General features: G+C 36.9%; 2 protein-coding genes across 4 annotated transcripts in view; both read right to left on the reverse strand.

Moving 5' to 3' along the window:
- Positions 1–388: 388 nt before the first annotated feature.
- Positions 389–5070, reverse strand: LOC149249146 (PR5-like receptor kinase). Of its 3 annotated transcripts, none has more exons than XM_089456186.1 (8): positions 4924–5058; positions 4139–4777; positions 3233–3913; positions 1593–1706; positions 1281–1486; positions 1060–1186; positions 907–975; positions 389–818 (listed from the first exon to the last, which is right to left on the reverse strand). In XM_089456186.1, the coding sequence occupies exons 1-8, from the start codon at positions 4985–4987 to the stop codon at positions 586–588; spliced, it is 2133 nt and encodes a 710-aa protein (XP_089312312.1). In that variant the 5' UTR covers positions 4988–5058; the 3' UTR covers positions 389–585. The 3 variants fall into 3 exon arrangements, with proteins under 3 accessions (XP_089312312.1, XP_089312310.1, XP_089312309.1); XM_089456184.1 differs by having other exon boundaries at positions 571–818; positions 1593–1712; positions 4139–4771; positions 4924–5070; XM_089456183.1 differs by having other exon boundaries at positions 571–818; positions 1593–1712; positions 4924–5055.
- Positions 5071–5168: 98 nt separating this feature from the next.
- LOC149249147 (pathogenesis-related thaumatin-like protein 3.8) overlaps positions 5169–19518 on the reverse strand; it is a 49033-nt gene continuing 34683 nt past the window's right edge. Inside the window, exon 5 of the mRNA XM_089452131.1 lies at positions 5169–5315. Within this exon, the coding sequence (XP_089308257.1) occupies positions 5169–5315 (147 nt within the window). The remainder of the gene's footprint in view (positions 5316–19518) is intronic.

Consider the following 19518-nt stretch of genomic DNA (forward strand, 5'->3'; position numbering starts at 1 on the left):
ATGGATATTGCTGGCTGCCAAATCTCTGTGTTCAATACCAATACCCTCTGAAATGAGAAGAGAGGAAACATCATTATTCTCATTTTCACATGTGATGGCATCTTTTATCTCTGCCACTACTTCAGACACGCTTGGCCTACAAGATGGTGTACCCTCCACACATCTAAGTGCTAGTCTCGCAACCTTAACTATTGATCCCATGTCGTAGTTTCCGTCCAACCTCTTGTCTATAATTTCCTCTATGTCGCTACCGTTTTCATCCATCTTCACATACGGTTTCACCTATACATGACGTCAACATAATATCTAATTTTGGTGAGTGACAATTGAAAATCGTAAATTATGTTGTTCGTTTAAATGATTTATCATAATCAAATTCCTTACCCATTCAATGAGGTTAACCTCCTCTTCACCTAGATTTGCATTTATGGGTGGTCTGCCGCATATAATTTCCAACAACACCACTCCAAAACTATATACATCACTCTTCGCAGTCAACATTTGAGTGCGGAAATAACTGCACAACATCCCGAACAGAAAATAAGATTGCTCTGGCTTTCAATAATTAACAGAACTTGTACAATATCAAGAATATTGCACAGAGAGAGGAGGGCATATGAATATATACTCTGGATCGAGGTATCCTATTGTTCCCTTTACGGCAGTGTTAGCATAAGAAGGCTCTCCATCCACTGAGATCCTTGAGAGACCAAAATCGGCAAGCTTTCCATTCATATTGGCGTCTAAAAGGATATTGGCAGACTTAACATCCCTGTGAATTATCTTTGGAGTGCAACCCAGATGCAGGTATTCCAGTCCTTTCAACACAAAGAGGAGGTGGATCACATGAAAATTATGCTCAAAGCATTAAGATCGAAAGTTGCACTACTTTATTTAAAGACTTACCTTGCGCTGCATCTAAAGCTATTTTGAGCCTTGTTTTCCAATTTAGAGGGGAAAGCTCTGCGCTACGACCTGGAAAACAATTTCTTGGAATTAATATTAGTATATACACCAACTCAATCAAAGAATAACAATATTATTTAGTAACACATTTACCATAAAGGTGATCCCTTAAGGACCCTTCAGACATATACTCGTATATAAGCATAACCTCTTTCGATTCATTGCAGAATCCAAGTAGAGAAACCAAATTCTTATAATTAATTTTAGAAAGAAGATCAACCTGTTGATCAAGTGAAACCACTCAAATTTATTATACGCAGATTAATAATGTCAATATAATTAAAAATATTATGATTTAAAAACCCTAGAATTACCTCATTCTGGAATTGGTGAAGTCCTTCTGTAGAGAACACGGAGAGCACTTTCACTGCTATATCTCTTCCTTCCAATTTACCAAAGAATACTGATCCAAAACCGCCTTGCCCAATCTTTTGAGTAAAGTTTTGTGTGGCTTCCATTATATCTCTTAACTTGAAGGCACGAGATTTTGTTGGATTTGGGTGCATAATTGTCAAGTAGTCTGCAATCCTTGCAAATTTACAGTATATCAAAGAAGTGTTTTCACAGGGTAAATTCACAGTGTGACTCATGTTAAAATATATCTGAACTTCAAGTTGCTTCCTAACCTTCGTTGAGATGTTGTTTAGTCTTGAATTTCTTCCAATAAACAGCTATAACCACCATCATTGCTAAAGCTATTAAAGCTCCGCTTATGGTTATTCCGATTAAAAGCCTGTTCGCTTTTGCTAACAGACAAGTTTCGGGTCAAAAAAAATTTACAAGTGATGTTATAATGTAAAAACAGGTGGAAAACAAATTGAAATTCAAGATCCGAAATTTGAATATCTTACATAATTTATTGAATTTCCCAAACAAAAATATAATTTCTTTTGGAAACATCATTAAAAAAATTGCAGACTGAAACAACATAAATAAATGATTGTAAAACTGGTCATGTAAATTTATTGTAATTCTTTATATTCATTTCATGGCTCTATTGTTAGAATGATACAAATCATTGATTGTCAAAAGAGGTGTATTGAAGATACCATGCACCTACATAACTGCTGATGGTAGCTGCTATGGCGCGTCTAACTATAAATAAAGGGCGACGCCTTCTCCCGTAGATCCTACATTGTGCTTAGTTTTCGGGAGCTCACTGTTTTTGAAGATTCCAAGTCTGTAATTGAGTGGGTAAATATGAGAGGTTTCTTTTTCTCATTTTCCTTTCTCTGGAGCTTTGGAAATATAGAATTAGAGCCCTGATTTCTGAATTCCATAGCATAGCTTATTCTCCCTTCTCTGAAGCCGTGGAAATATAATCTAAAATTAGAGCACTGATCCCTTAATTCTACAACCTAGCCATTTCACACATCTCCCAAGCACAAAATGGTGAAGCAGACTGATTATCTAAGGCAGGCTGCTCTTCGGGAACTGACTGGATCTCTTTCCAGTATTTTGAAAACGGCATCCTACAAGAGGAAGGACAAATTCAGATTTAAAATCTCAACTTTCCCGGTCGAAGCTCTCCGTTTTCTAGCCTCCGTGTGGATTTGATCGCTGGATGTTTCTCTCCACGTCTTTCCCCTCTTCATCATCATCTTTCCACTCTTCTCTGGATCACTGGAGGCTTTCAGATCCAGTTATTAGTTTTTGCATTGATGTCTATCTTTCAAGTCTGTTGGCTTTTTATCTCTTGGTTTGTAGGAAGAATCTCTTTACTGTGATAATAGATCATTGTAGGGCTTTCAAAGCAGTGAAGTTTCTATGTTTCTCTGTTACATCTAAGACTGAAGTTTCTCTTTTTAACTTATACTGTTTTTAGTCGAAATACTGATACATGTTTTCTATTGTAACCATTTTCTTTATTATTAATAGAAAGAGTTTCTTCTGATCGAAAAAAAAGGGTGCAGCAATCCTCTTATAGTATGGCTTTCACAGGCAGATTTCTGTATGGTTTTGTACGTTTTACATTTATTACTATCATAGTACTGGGGTTTTTGCATTTGTGAGAGCCGTGGAGTTCTCATCCAGAAGAGATGTTTGGGTAAATTTGTATTGACTTTACTCACATAGGGCTTTCTAAGCTAGAGACTCTGTTTTTTGGTTAGTGGAGAAAATTGAGTGTCTTCTGTTGCTGTGGTGCATAGTGCTTGTGTTTTGGCAATATCGCCTGCGGGAAATAGTGTAGATGTTAAACCTGAAGAATTAAAGAACAACTATATGAACCCATAAGAAATTGCTTCTAATCAGTGAAATTCAATACCTGAAGGTGCTGGAGAGGTGGTAGAAGCGGCAGCGCCGCAGAAGACGACCGTATTGTACTTAGTGCCTGCGGGGCAAGTGAACGTGTTTTTGGCGTCGTCATATGGATAGCTGTAGCAGTAGGCCTGAGGGCATTGCGTCTCGAAGAAACGCGAATAGTTAGTGGCAGGGCAATTATTTCCCTCGTATTCCCCAGTGCAGCAATATTGGGATGTATTGAAAATAGTGCAGGCGCTCATGCATCCACCAGTGGCCATTAATTCTGAGGGACAATTGGCAGTTATGTTGCTGCTGCAAGAGATCGCTTGGCACTCAGAGTTAGAGGGTATGAACGAAATTGGAAGGTTGAATCCGCCGGCGAGAGAGATGTAATAGTTGTTGAGGTTCGGGATTTGATTGAGATTGTACTCAACCGTAGTCGCTGGGGGTGTAATTCCTTCACAGTTTAGTACACGCTCGCATTGCCCGGTTTTGCAATACAGTGTACCCGAGCACTCCGCTGTTGTGCAGTACGCACACCCAGTGCGCCCCCAAATTCTGCCAGCTCTTTGACTGGCAGTGAGTGGAACAGTCCACGACTGTCCTCTGCCCAGCGGCATCCCTACGTCGCCTATTTGATTTCCGAATGGCCAAACGGTGAATTCGCACTCATTCAGTAACTCTATGGTCACACCTGCTGCTCCTGCGAGAATAACAAATACAGTAATAAAGTTGGACTCTTGAACATACCTAAATATCCAATTTGCAGTTATTACCCAATTTGTAGTTACCTTTTAAACATCATAGCATTATAAATAAATGATTGCAATACTGTTCATAATTTCATGTCACAAAACCTTGAATGTCAAAAGAGGTGTATTGAGGAGACAGTGCGCCTACTTAGCTTTTAGTTAGTGAGATTCAATACCAGACGGGGGGGAAGAAGTGGCAGCGCCGCAGAAGACGACCGTATAGTTACTGCCTGCGGAGCAATTGAACGTGGCCGTGGCGTTATCAAGTGGATAGCTGTAGGCCTGGGGGCATTGTGTCTTGAAGTAACGCGAATAATTAGTGGGACGGCAATTATTCCCGCCGTAATCCCCAGTGCAGCAATATTGGGATGTATTGTAAACAGTGCAGGCGCTCATGCATGCGCCCGGCACCTTCAATTCTGCTGGACAATTGGCAGTTATGTTGCTGCTGCAAGCGATCGTTTGGCACTTAGAGTTAGAGGGTTTGATCGAAATTGGAATGTTGAATCCGCCAACGAGAGAGATGCGATAGAAGTCGACGTTCTCGGCTTCATTGAGACTGTACTCGACCATAGTCACTGCACAGTTTTGTACACTCCCACCCGTGTTGTTGCATTCCCCGGTTGTGCAGGGCTGTCCGAAGATACACCCAGTCCTCCCCCAAAATCTGGCACTTGTCGAACCGGCAGTGAGTGGAGTCGTCCACGAGCGTCCAGTGTCCAGCTCTCTTATGCCGTTTGTTTGTGTCCCGTCTACCCAAACGGAGAATTGGCACTCATTCAGGAACTCAATGGTCACACCTCCTGCTCCTGCGACTCCCGAGGATAACAAATACAGTAATAAAGTTAGACTCTTCAACATACATAAATATCCAATTTGCAGTTATTACCTTGTATAATCCAACTGGATAAAGATGCCATGAATGCCAGCGAAACTGTCTTTGCGCTTTTGCAGTTATTACCTTGTACAACGCAACAGGACAACACCGCCATGAATGCCAGAGAAACTCCCTTTGCTCTCGCCATTGCAAACGCTGTGACTCAAACATTTCCCCCGCAAAAGCTATATAACGCCTCCGCAACAACAGCGAATTTTGAATAGTTCTAGTTTGACGCCTCCAGAACAACAACCAATCTTGGATAGTTCTAGTTTGACTGAGTCATTCACAACTAGAACAACAACCAATCTTGGATAGTTCTAGTTTGACTAACCGTAAGAGGCATTCACAACTAGAGGCGTGTTTTCCACGGTTTCACAAGGATTCACAATTAAGAGCGCGTTATCGCAATCAGTAACCATCCCACGGTCTCGCATAAGACGCCGTGTCGTGTGGGGGTTGATCAATACTTTCTCCTGCACCATTGACAATTGGGTCGATCAATAATCACGATTCACACCTGAAGGGATATTACTAGTCTAGGTTTATCTTATTTTAAAGTTGGCTTTATTAAGTGTCGAAAAAATTAAATCTTGTAAACAATTCCTAATTCTCCGACCAAAACAAGCCCACCACACATGCTTCCTTTTTATAAAATGATATGTTATAGAGTTAAGCAAAATTAAAATTTATGAAGAAATTTTTCCAAAATAATTAAATAAAAAATTATTTAATTTAGTTCTAAAATGACGAGGAAAAAATTATTTTCTTTTAAAAGTAAGTTCGATCGGTGATTGTTTTGATAGTGAGTTGTTAAACCTCAAGAGGTATCGGGTCTAAACCATATGGATCAGCTTATTTATATAAACAAAATTTAAATATTTTTTTGGGTCTAAATGTTAAAATAATATAAATATAAAAATTATATTTTTCTACAAAGTAGAAAATATATTATAATTTTGTTGTCAAATCAGCAGTGGGACAACAGTCATTAATTGTTATCTACCAATATAAGTGGAGTCATCAATGTTATTTGGTTGTCAAACAAGTAGTAGGGACAATCATCACTAATCGTTATCAGTGGGGACAACAATCACTCATTGTTATCTACCAATATAAATGGAGTCATCAATGTTATTCGCTTGTCAAACAAGTGGTAGGTACAACCATCACTAATCGTTCTCTGCTAATGTAGGTTGACTCATCAATGTTATTCAAAGAAAACCACACCACATGTAATTACCCACTAGAAAATTTATGGCGTAGTCTAACTTATAGACAAAATAACATTTTTTTAAAGCATTTTTCTGATTTATTTTAATCATTATCCGACAAAGATTTTTAAAAACTTGAATTTAAGTTGTTTAATCTATATAATTTGAGTGCCCTATCTGGCAAAGATTTTTAAAAACTTCAATTTAAGTTGTTTAATCTATATAAATCGAGTGCTCCGGTGGTTTTTCAAGGTAGTTGTGAAACCAGCAATGGGGACAACCATCGTTTAAAAGTAAGTTCGATCGGTGATTGTTTTGATAGTGAGTTGTTAAACCTCAAGAGGTATCGAGTCTAAACCATATGGATCAGCCTATATATATAAACAAAATTTAATTTTCTTTTTTTTTAATGTTAAAATAATATAAATATAAAAATTATATTTTTTTTACAAAGTCGAAAATATATATTTTTTTAACTTAATAATTGAAAATAAAAATTTAAAATTTGACTTTGGAATTATTGAGTAAATCCTAGTCACCTTTTTGAAACAATTTCTTTTTAATGAACCTATCATGCCACTTAGCATGCTACTACTGAATAATATATGTTTGTTGCACAACAACCAATCAATTTTTGTCTAACTCATTTAGTTTTTTCATTCGTTGTTGTTGAGACGCAATCAAATTTAAATATACTTCCAAGGTAGTCCTCAATGTTTTAGTATCAAATTCAATTGGAAAAATGGGATTCTTACCAAAAACCAATTCATAAGGGGAAAAATATGTGGTACTTCTCCAAGCTGTCCTATAAGCCCACAATACCTCAAGAAGTCTCTCCACCTAATATTTTCTATGTGCTACCATAGTTTTTGTAAGAGTAGATTCAAGTAATTTATTAGTATTTTCCACCCTCCCATTTAACTGAGGATGATAAGGTGAGGAAATCATATGATGAACTCCATATTTTCTAAAAATATCTTATATCAGCCGAGAGGTGAACTGTGCTCCTCCATATATTACTATTTCCCTTCACACTCAATATGATGCAAAAATTTCTTCAAACAAGAAGTATGAAACCACACGATCAATTTTCATGGTAATTGCCCTCGCCTCTATCCACTTGGTAACATATTCTATGCAAGTAAGAATGTAACCCTTCTGGTAAGATGGGGGATTGATCAGTCCCACAAAATATAATTCCAATATCTCAAAAGGTTCCACCATTAGTTTGGATTTTAATAAAAACTCATCTGATTATGTTGGTTGACCCATTCTCTAGTAGTTGTCACACTATTGAACATACCTCTTTGTATCTCATAATATGGTGGGCCAAAAATATCCCATTTGCAAAACCTTATGATTTGTCCTCTTATCCGCAAAATTCCCTCCACAAGGTCCATCATGATAGGCCTTAAGGATCTCATGGGTTTCATCCTCCCTCACACACCTCCTAATCTATTGATTGAAACCAATGTGAAAGAGGTTTCCATTCACCCAAAAATATTTGGCACTCTATTGTACAATCTTCTTGCTTTATCTAGGAGAAAGGTCATGAGGTAGCTTTCTTGTAGTGAAATAAGTAGCAATATCTACATACCAGGGTGAATAAGTGGATACTAAAAATAGATATCCATCTAGAAAAGAATCTTCAATAGGAAAATTATCAGTAGCATTAGTTAACCTAGATAAAATATGTTGCAACATTATGTTTTCCAGACTTATCTATGATAGTAATATCAAATTCTTGGAGTAACAACAACCACCTAGTAACCATAGCATTTGTAATAGGTTTGTTCAATAAACATATGATGGATGAATGATTTGTATGCACAAATCTTTTGTAACCAGTGATATAGTGCCTAAATTTACTAATAGCATGTACAAGAGCAAGGAATTATTTCTTTGTAACAGTGTAATTTACCTCCACAAATTCTTGATGATGTAATAGAATGGTGTATGGTTTGTTTCCTTCTTACTGACCAAGCCCAACTCCAATGGTTTTATCAACAACTTCTGTAGAGATGTGGAACAACATATATTCCAATCTAGTCCTATCAAAATATAATTTGTTGTTACACATCTCTTCAGATCGACAAAATCACTATTACACTTATCAGTCCATTCAAACTCCTTATCTTTTATTAGTAGGTAAAATAAAGGTAATGCAATTTTAGAAGAACTCTCTATAAATTGTCTATAATATCCTACTTCCCCTAAAAGGCTTCGTACCCATTTTTGTGTTTTATGAGTAGGGACCCTTAAAATGATCTCTACCTTCGATATATCCACTTTAATACCTACATTAGAAAGTTAATGTCCTAGAATAACACCCTCATACATCATCATATGACATTTTTCAATGTTGAGACAAAGATGTGTTTGAATGCAATGATCAAGTACTTTTTCAAGGCTATTCAAGGATTCATCAAATCCTCTTCCATTAGGTGTGAAATCATACATGAAAATTTCCAAACAATGATTAACCATGTCAGCGAAAATTTCCAATACTAGCCATTGAAAGGTTGCAGGTGCATTGCACAGTCCAAATGGTAAGACCCTATAACCATAAGTACCCTAGGGACAAGCAAAGGTATTTTTTTCTTGATCTTCAGGGGAAATTTCGATTTGGTTATAACCACTAAATCTATCTAGTAAAGAAAAGAATTTCTTATTGGAAAGTGTGTCTAGAACTTGACGAATTAAAGGTAATCGAAAATGGTCCTTTTGAGTGGCCTTATTTAGCTCCCTCTAATCCACACAGATTCTCTACTTCCCATTTTTCTTAGGAGCAATGACTAATGGAGACACCCACTAACAATTAGAAATACGATAGATTAAATTTTCATCCAAAATTTTCTAGTGTTTTAAATTCCTTGATAATTCCATTTAAAGCCAAATTCATTCTTTGTTGAGGCTTCCTAACAATATACGAAGCATGTTTCTTCCACAAGTATGGTTGGCCTAATAATACATCACACACATCAAGAGGTGCAACATCACACAATACCTCATATGTGAAGGGCATGATATTGTAGGGAAGGTGACATTGTTGGCAGACTCAGAGATCTCGTCCTTGGTTAATCCACCCAATGTTGTACAGTTGTAGGTGTGGTATGGTCAGTAGGCCTAGCCGCTTCATGACCTCTACTGAAATGAGGTTCTTTTGGCTGCCATTGTCGAAAATGAATTGCAGTGGTGAACCCTTCACCCACATTTGTGAGTGGAAAAGATGCTCTGCCTCCTCTGGATCTTCGGGCTCATTCTTCTGGATCTTTGCGGTGGCAACATTGACGCTGGGCTCTGCATCAATGATCTACTTCCCATTGTGATTCGTCTTGTCAGGTTCTAACTCAGGGTTGGAACATGCACCTAATTCTAAAGCTTTCAACATGACCACCAGTGACTGCTTGGCCCAACACTCACTTGTGTTATGAGTAGGGCTCTTATAGAACTCCCACCACTTTCGTGTGTCCTTCTTTGACTTCATGGTGTTTTTCTTTTCTTGCAACTTCAACGAGCTGTCTTGGGTCACACCGTCTTGGCTTTTGTCCTTGGTTCTGTGGTTTGGGGAAGCCTTTCCCTTGCTTCGGATTCGTGGATCCAAAGTCTCTCTTCTTCTGTTTAAACTTCTTTTCGATCTTGACAGCGTATCAATATGTTGTGCTAAGCGAGGAGATGTCCAGGAACTCCATCTCGTCCTGGATGTACCTATGTAGGTAGCCGCAGTATTTGAGTAGCAAATGTCGCTTAGAATCCTTGATACCCAACTTTGTGTGAAGGGTATGAATAATGTTGGTAAACTCCGGCATGTCTTGGTCCCTTCCCTGCTGCATCATGGTCCACTTTATGTATTTATCCTCATAGTTTCTGATAGGGTAGTACTGCTCCTTGATGGCATCCCAGAATGAATTCCAGGTGGGTGCAGCTGAAAACAATGAGGTCGTACTTTCGTCCTTCTTCTCACAGTAGGTTTCCCACTAGTCCTTGACATGAGGGCCGGATTTGAGAAGAACAAAAGTAATCTTTTCCCAGCTGGAAAAATCATGAACAAAAAAATACCCTTTTATCAGATTTAACTATTTATCTATGACATTTGCATCTATCTGACCCTCGAATATGTGGATTTCAAAGTTAATTTGTACTTAAAGGGTGTGACGTTTCCAAAGTAGCTGTTGGAAGTAGATACGTTGCCCCTGGGTAGCCGTTGAAGGATCTGGGAAAAGTTTTCCATCATAGTGTTCCTTTGTCACTCAAGGGCTTCTTCGAGCAAGATTTTAATAGGATGTCCTACCCCCTCGTCTTTCTTTTCTTCTGCCATGGGAGGCCATCGGGATTTGCAAGGCTGATCTTGAGAAGGTTCGACCATTTGAAGCCCTGACTCCTTATATCTCGACCTCGTTCGGGACATGCAAAGAAAAATAGAGAAAGAGCAGATCGCTCTGATACCACTAATCTGGATTTAAATAGGAATGCAAAAAATTACAGACAACCATAAATATAGAGATGCAACAAAAATAACACTTCATTTCATTAACATACAATACTGAAATATGCTTACAAACAGAATGTAAATAAGACTAGCTCGGGCGATGGTACCTTATCTTTGAGAAGAGATGTAGCGGATACATGCCTCTGAACTGTGTTATAATGAGGCTCGAAGGCCTATTTATTGCTGAGAAACAATGGAAAACCCTAAACATCCAAAATCCTAACCCTAGGAGATGAAGTGCCAAACTATGGGCCCCATTTGGGTAAATTGGTAACTCAACTTCCCCGGGTCATAACTTTGGCATAAGATCTCTGTTCGATGCACACAATACCTCGTTAAAAATATATATCCAAGGACTACAACTATTGAATGGCCAACATCAATCCATGATCTATATTGGTCCCTATTTTCCCAAAAAAACATCGTTTAGGGCCTCAAAACAACTCCGGAAGTTCAGGACCTGAAAAACTGCCAAAAATAGTAAATTGCGCTAAAATTAAGGAAACTAAAAAACTAAAAGAGACAGTTGTGGGGGTCCATGTGGGATAGGTAGGTGGCCACCAACATCCACTTGGATCACCTTACCATCACTCCTCGATAGCTGCAGTTAGAAAGAAACCTATAATAGATGTTCACAGTAGTCTCATAAGGTGTCCAAGTCCATCTCATGCCAGGCAGCTATTGTTGTGCACATATTTCATCTAGTAAGTATGTGGACATGTAAAACCTTGATTTCTCATTCTTGGGCAGATTCTGAGCCTTAGATACATGCGACTTAAACTGTTGAGGCAATAGATCCGACTAGTTGAATGGCCTCCCATCATTCACCAACTAGTCTAGTATGACTATGCACCCTTTAGGGAAGGTCTTTGTGCTCCCTTGACCATACATTCTGCAAGCAAAGATGATCAAGAACTTGTAAACCTTCCAGAGCAAATTTTTCTTGTAAACATGGGTGGGTGTTTGTCTAAACTTAGATGACTCTTTCACCAAACACTTGACAATGTCTCTTGTGTTCACATAGCTATGGGTGACATAGAAGAGTGATTCCATGTGCTTCACCGGCTCAGGCAAGTGATACATCTACTAAAAGTATTATGATGTGAAGGTGGCAATCTTCCTCCCGCTTGCACTGCTCAATGTCATAATCTATTAATCTGTATGTGAGATAATAAAGTTGACAATGTCTACACACTAGAAGGCAGGGTACCTACATGCAAACTTGTATAACCCTGACCGCCGGATGCTAAGATAAACCTACTGGTCTTCTAAGTCTTCCTTAAAGTCCTCTACAAAATTGTCTTTTATTTATTGCCACATCATTGTTTTTTCTTTCCCAATAAACAGTTGAGTAACTCCATACACTGGTAAATCAATTGATATCTACTCAACTGCTTCCCAGGTACTTCTCTTAGCAGTTTCCTTTCATGCAGATCTCTTGGATGCCATGTTAACTATGACTACTAGAGAGATGCTCAACAATTGCTATACCTATGGGACAAAGAGGACACTCATGGCAAGAAAATGTTGGCTAAAAACCAAAACAACTTCAAGGCAAGTTCAAGTAGCAATTTGAGCACTTGATGGGAAGGATTGTGTAATTTTCCTTGAAAGGGGTGACTAACTAACTATGGGAACTATGCATTGTGTAGTCCCAATAGTTAGTGTGGGAGCTTGATGACTCGAACTACACAATGTGTATTTTTTCCTAGTCCAAGGCCTGGGAGAGGCTACGCATTGCACACTCTCAGTGGCCAAGCTAGAACGTCGGCTCCTGGAACTGCGTAGTGCATAGTTGGATCTAGCTCGGGCTATGTTTGGCACAATTCTGGAAGCCAATATAAATGCTTCAGGCTCCAAATTGAATAGTGCCAACTGTCCGAAGTGAGATCTAGGCAAGGAGACCTAGATATGCCAATAGGAGTGAAAAACAAGAGGATCTGAAAGATGGTTTAAAGTTAAGTGCAAATATGACTAAGTGTTAGTGCATGGATGTGAAACAAGTTTAGTAATTGATTAAACTGAAGGAGAACGAAGCATGTGAGGAGAGTCATTGAAACGACGACTGTTGGTGCAAAAAATGGAAGACTCATGCGACACTTGGCAAAGTAAATCTATAAGTTGAAACAACACTTATACTAGCTAAAAACAAGTTAAGACGCCATCAACCATGCAAAAAAACAAGTGAAACAACACTCACACAAGCTAAACAACAAAAAGTGACAGAAAAAGCGGCAATAGAGGACAAAAGAAAAAATCACCCAAAAAAGTGACGATGATCACATCGAAGTTTACCTGATCTCCTCGGGAATTCTATAGCTCAAATATTGAGTTTTCAAATGATCTCTAATAGCATCAATTAAATAGATTTGGTCAATTTAGGGTTTATGACGTGCATGCCTAAAATAAAGGAAAAAGTGACACTTGGCAGAAGTTTCTAAATATAATACAAGTGTCTCTTTCATGATACTAAAAATAGATCCCTATATTTTAGGGATGATTTTTTCTTTTTCCTTTTTTCCTTTTCTAGGGGAAATTTGCCATGCACACTATCAGGAAAGATAGTGCAGTTTCGAGAACCGAGCAACTTTCCGACTCGGTGCACTACACAGTTTATGATGTCAGTGAGGGTTTCACAATTTCTGGGGTCAGTGTTGGGCTACCCCCTCATGACAATGTATTTCTGGAGCTCAAGGCTCACTGGAAGCCAACATTATGCAATTCCCAATAGCAAAGCTAGTTGCCCTCAAGAATTGCACAGTTTTCTGGGGCAAGACAAGAAATATTGTGGGACAAAGTCAGGAGATCCACTTGTGAGTTAGCAAAATTAAGTAAGCAAGCAAACATAAGCCAAAATAAAAGGATAAGTCTCAGCCAAAGTATGGATACCTAGATCAGTGCAAGATGAGATGTGGTTTAGAAGGAAGGCTCCAAAATCGAAGCATAGGCAAAATTTTGGAGGGTGGTTGTAGCTGCTACAACATTGGCGACACACTGGTAGAAATCCATCTCTCTATATTCAAATTGAGTCTAACTCTTCCAGAAGTATTGTTCATTTCTTCGATTATCATAGCTACCTCACTTAGCTTGAGTTAAATATATAGTGCCTACCATTCTCTTTATCAGCAACACACATACCAAGCCAAGTAAAACTGAGTTGTTTCGATTGGGGATGAAAGGTATATAGATGCATAAGTAAAATAGAATGTCAAATATTTAGTTTCATATCTGGTGTTGCTCTACTATCAGTAGGCCTAGATAGTACCCTAGCAGACTCACTTCAGGAACACAAGCATTGCTCTGCTACCAGCGAGCCTGGATAGTATCCCAGAAAAGTTACCTGCTTCACCTCTTTGCGTAGGAAGCCTTTCTTTTCTTTCGCTCTTTATTTAATTTTGTTCATTTTTCAAAGAAATGTGCATAGGCACTTATTTATTTCATGAGGCAAAAGAGGGATCTAGACTTATTGAGAGCAGAAGAGGTTGTCCCTTTAGAGAAGGATATTTATATATAACTCTGACGTAGTTGTTTATATTTTCCCCCTCTCCTTACTCTACTTGACTTAGTTGAAAATGGTTAACTGAAAATAGAAAAACAATTAGACTAAGCGGTACTGGTTAAGAGTGCAAGAATCATGATTGTGTTGACTCTCCCTAAAAGGAACATATTTTCCGTTAGGATATCATCGAATAGAAGAAATGCAAGATTCACATAAAGAGAGGGAATAAACAAATAACCAAGTGTTGACAGTTGTACAAGTTCCTGGTGGACTTCACCCTGCTTTTCTAAGAATCCAAACACAGTTTCATTTAAAAAATAACCTATAGGTGCAAAAGCAAACAAAAAAAGGAAATAAGTGGGATAAAGCAAGACAAAGTAAGAAAAACAAGAAACAAACAAAGAAGAAAATAAAAACTACTCCTACTCCTAACCTAAGCAGAACATGGTCCAACTCACATAAATTGATATTTCCAATGCAGTCATCAACACATTGGCTAGCCCATGTAGGCGAGAGAGCATGACTAACAAGAAAAATATACAAGTAAACCAACCAACAAGAAATATAAAAAAAATGCAAACCAAAGCATTCAAATCTTGAATGCATCTACAAATAAGTAACAACAGAAAGTGCATGAGAGGAATTTTTCAGATGTATCATGCTGTCCTAACACATTGCGAGTGGAAGACAAGCATATACACACTTTCAAACTTGAAAAATGAGCAAACATGAAGAAAGAAGAAAAATTTTGTTTTGCAACATTGCTTGCTACATACGAATCCTCTAATGATTGAGTGATAGGATCATGTGATACATATGGAGGGTTCGAAAATTGTAAGATAGATTGATTTTCAATGTGAACAATAGAATGATGAGGAGCCTAGAAAGATTCAACAAATTTCTAATCATAAGTGGAATTGACGTCAAGGCTATAAGAACCTCACATAACCATTAGCTTCAGTTGAAGTGCCTCGACATCTTGAGGAGTTTCCAACTCATCAGAAGATGGACCATCAAAGATCGGTAGCTTAGAAAGATCAACAATGGAAAAATAAGAATCATGATCAGATGAATGAATGAAAAGATCACGACAACCATGATAAAAAAGTTCAAGATGACGAATAGGGGCATCCTCATGATCTGACAAAACATACAAAGGGGATAATGAAAAACGTGAAATTTCACCCTCTATGTTTCTGGAAAGGTAAGATGAGAGATTGGGAGAATTAGGGAAGACAATTTTTTTCTCTCCACGTTTAAATCAAAAAATGGCATTCCACGTGTTCTGCGAATGGTCGAAAGTAAAAACATCTGAAAATGAATTTTCACAAGATTGATCAAAAATGACAGAATCGTGGAAGATGTCAAGATAAAGCAGATGAGGTGCGGACAGAAGGAGGTCATCCTTTACCGTAAATTATTGTTCAGATTCCCACACATGCTCATCAAAAATGATATCGCAGGTTGATTGTTCAGCACCAACTACGTCCAAAACTTGATCCTTGTGAACATCAAACACTAGTAGAAAATGATCAATTAGTGACTAGGTGACTGAAAACGTTAGTCACTACAACTTTTCCAAGTGAAGTACTATTAAAAATCAGCAATCTTAAGTGATCAAACTAAAAACAACTAACATAAATCACTAATTTAGTCGTAGGTTCAAATATGTGACTAGCTAATAAGTAATACAACTAAAAATGACTAACATGAATGACTAATTTAGTCTAAGAACAAAAATACAACTACCTAACAAGTACTACAATAATATGAATCATTTTTTTATGTTAGCCATCCTAATTGTGTCAAGCAATCTAAACTTACAAGTGATAGGGGATTGAAAGACTGTTAAAGTTTGGTTGAAAGGTTATCTTTCCTTAAACACTTCTGTATCCTCACATGGTTTATAGGTGATCGAACTTTGCATTATTTATCTCTAATAATTTGTAATTTTAAAAATATATTTCTTAATAAAAGAGTTTATTTTATGTATTTTTTTAAAATCTATTCATTGAATCTAATTGGATCTAGTTCCAATTTGAAATTAATTTGAAGGGAAAATTCAATCTTTAAGACTATAATATCAAATAAAAACTACTTTAATTTCATATTAACCAACCTAGATCCATCTTAACCTTGGATCTATCAAGCGCCGAGAGGGGTCCAATCTCTTGATGTGCAAAAGTTTTTTTCTAGTGCAAAAATTGAGGAAATGTTTGCACCTCAAGAGATTGGATCCCTCTCAGCACTTGATAGTTATGGGGTTAATATGGATCTAGGTTAGTTATATAATATTATATAATATCTATATTTATATTTGCATTTCTTTGTTATTCCTTCTCTCTATCTCACCCCCCAAACATACAAACACTATCTCTCCCTCTCTTCCCCTTCTCTGTCTATCTCTTTGTTCCCCTTATCTCCCTCTTTATCTATATCCTTCTCTCTATTCCCTCCCACTCTCCTCTCTCTCTCACTCTCTCTCTGTGACTCCCTTGTCACCCCTGCTCTCTCTCCACCTTTCTCCCTCTATGTTTTTCTTGTTCTCTCCCTCTCCTACCCCCTCCAATTCCATCTCTCTCTCCTCATCTCTATCTTCCTTCCTCTCGATCCCTTATCTCCCACCTCCCTCTATCTCTCTCCCCTAAATCACTCTCCCTCTATCTCTCTCTCTTTCTTTCAACTCTATCAATACCTCTCCCCCTCCTTGTCCTTCTCCATCTCTATGTCTCCATCTCTCTCCCTTCCCCTTCTCTCTCTATCTCTATCCTCTCCTCTTCTTTCTCTTCCTTCCTCTCCTCTCTCCCTCACTCTCTCTCCATCTCTCCCTTCTCACTCCTCTCTCTCTCTACCTATGTCTCTTTATGTCTTTGTTCTTTCCTCCCTCTCTCTCCCACTCCAACTCCACTTCTATCTCTCTCCTCTCTGTTCCTTCCTCTCGCTCCCTCTCTCCCACCTCACTCTCTCTTTATCTCTCTCTCTATGTCCTCCAACTTTTTCACTATCTTCCTCCCTCTCTCCCACCTCACTCTCTCCGCCCCCCGTCACTCTCTCTTTCTCTCTCTCTGTCCTCCAACTTTTTCACTATATCCCACCCTCTCTCCCACATCACTCTCTCTTTCTCTCTCTTTGTCCTCCAACTTTTTCACTATCTCCCTCCCTCTCTCTGCCCCCTCCTCAACTCTCTCTTGAATTTGCTCACATTATAATGTGTTTAAGAAATTATCTAAATTAGAGAAACTTAACTGGTTCTAAAATATTAAACCTATATTTTAGATCAATCATGTCAAAGAAAATAAAATAATGAAAAGCTTTAAAAATCAGAGACTATATTTAATCTATTATAATTAGTCAATTTGCTTGCTCTCATCCCTGGGGTCCATAGCTAAGATGGATCTATGACGGTTCTTTATATATATATATATATATATATATATATATATATATATATATATATATATCTATATATATATATATATATATATATATATATATATATATATATATATATATATATATAAAGAACCGGCATAGATCCATCTTAGCTTAATTTTATTAAAACCTTAATTTAATTTCTATGGGAATATTTTTAGTAGTCGGGAGGATAGAGGGTTTATATATATCTCAAATTGTAACATTTTCCCTTTTAGATTCAATTAAAAAAATGTTGTAAAATTAAATTAAAATAAAATATTTTTACTATGAAATAAGTTATGGTTTTTTAGCATGTGGTATTGATAAGCCATGGTATTGGCCCAGTATTGTAACAAAGATGATTTACAAGTTAATATCCATGGTAAAGTGAGAGTGAATATCCATGGTTAATAATCTTGTCATATTGTTATAAAATATTTTGATTGGGAAATAATTTATGTTTTTTGGGCATGTGGTATTGATAATCCATGGTATTGACCCATGGTATTGTAACAAAGGCTATTTTTTCTAAGTTCATAATATTTACCGTAATGTGGGGTGAATATCAACAGTTAAAAATCTTATCATATTGTTATAAAATATTTTGGTTGTGAAATAAGTTATGGTTTTTGGACTTGTAGTATTGATAAACCATGGTATTGGCCCATGGTATTGTAATGAAGCCTATTCACAAGTGAATAACAAAATCAAAATATAATAAATTGAATTTTATTGTTTTTATTAATTTAAATTTTTATTATTAATTGAGGTCATATTTAAATGCTTACACTCATCCCAATATCATTTTTAACTTCTTATTCTTCTTTTTAATTTTGCGTATTATGGAAAAATAACAAATTCTTACTAAAAATAAATCATTTAAGACAATTGCAATTTATATATTTTATTTTATATTATAAATATTTATTTTATTTTTTCCATTATAAATATTTATTTTCTTTTTCATTTACAGTTTAGCTTTTGGTTCAGATAAAATATTCACAAATTACAACATCACACTGTAGCATTGCATTTTTCTCTGCCTTGTCTATATCTGCGTGGAAATGAAGACCATCAAAGTGATCTATGGATTTCATGGGATTCAAACCTTGGATGGAGTTTGCATGGGAAACACCTTAGCAAAGCATCAATGATTAGATGGAGGAAGGGCAAGTCCATTGGGTGTGGAGATTTTGGTAATTTGTAAATGGATATGAATTTAGACCCTAGAGAGTTATTCCTCTAAAGATATTTTTGTTCTTATGGGTAAACAATTTTGAGGGTTTATATGATCAAAGAATAAATTTTATCTAGAGTTGAGGGTTTAATGATTATGATAATGCAGATCTTGATTGCCACCAACAATTCATCAAAAGACAATGTACAAGTAAGCATTTTGCATGTCCTTATTGTACAAAGGGTTTAATGATTATGATAATGAAGATCTTAATTGCGGCCAACAATTCATCAAAAGACAATGGACAAGTAAGCATTTTGCATGTCCTTATTATACAGATCAGTTTTCTCCTCTCTAACTTTTCTAGGGTCAGAATGCATGAAATTTTATTTTTTCTTTTCACCTTTCTTTAGTGGTTGATTGTTTGTGTAATGGAATCTACCATGCCCAAATTGAAAGTGCTCGAGTGATGCACGCAAATTTTCTGGTAGGATGCAAATGATAGACCTTCCTCAAAATTTGTAACATGAAATTAAAATTTCTTGTAATCATGAACATAAAATATTTTATGTTTCATCCTTAGATTATGATCTCAATGCCTACAGTTTTAAACCATGTTACTATATTTTAATTAGAATATACTTAGATCCATTAAACCTTACAACTATCCAAAGATTAGGTTAATTTCAGCTAAAAAGAAGGAACCTAAATGAATTTTGCAATTTAGATTCAATGCTTATAGACAACGATTAAAAATGGAAGAACCCAAATGGTCTGATAACTTTTACCCACCCATCAATTTCTAAGACCGTTGCTATTATTTTGAACCTAAGTAGAGAGAGTAGAAGAACAAGAGGAGCCTGGATGAGGTGGACCCTGACTTGCT

The sequence above is a fragment of the Pinus tabuliformis genome, chromosome 7, assembly GCF_031772625.1.
Source record: "Pinus tabuliformis cultivar Carrire ecotype Pingquan chromosome 7, CPIR1, whole genome shotgun sequence".
In the NCBI taxonomy this organism is placed as follows: Eukaryota; Viridiplantae; Streptophyta; class Pinopsida; order Pinales; family Pinaceae; genus Pinus; species Pinus tabuliformis.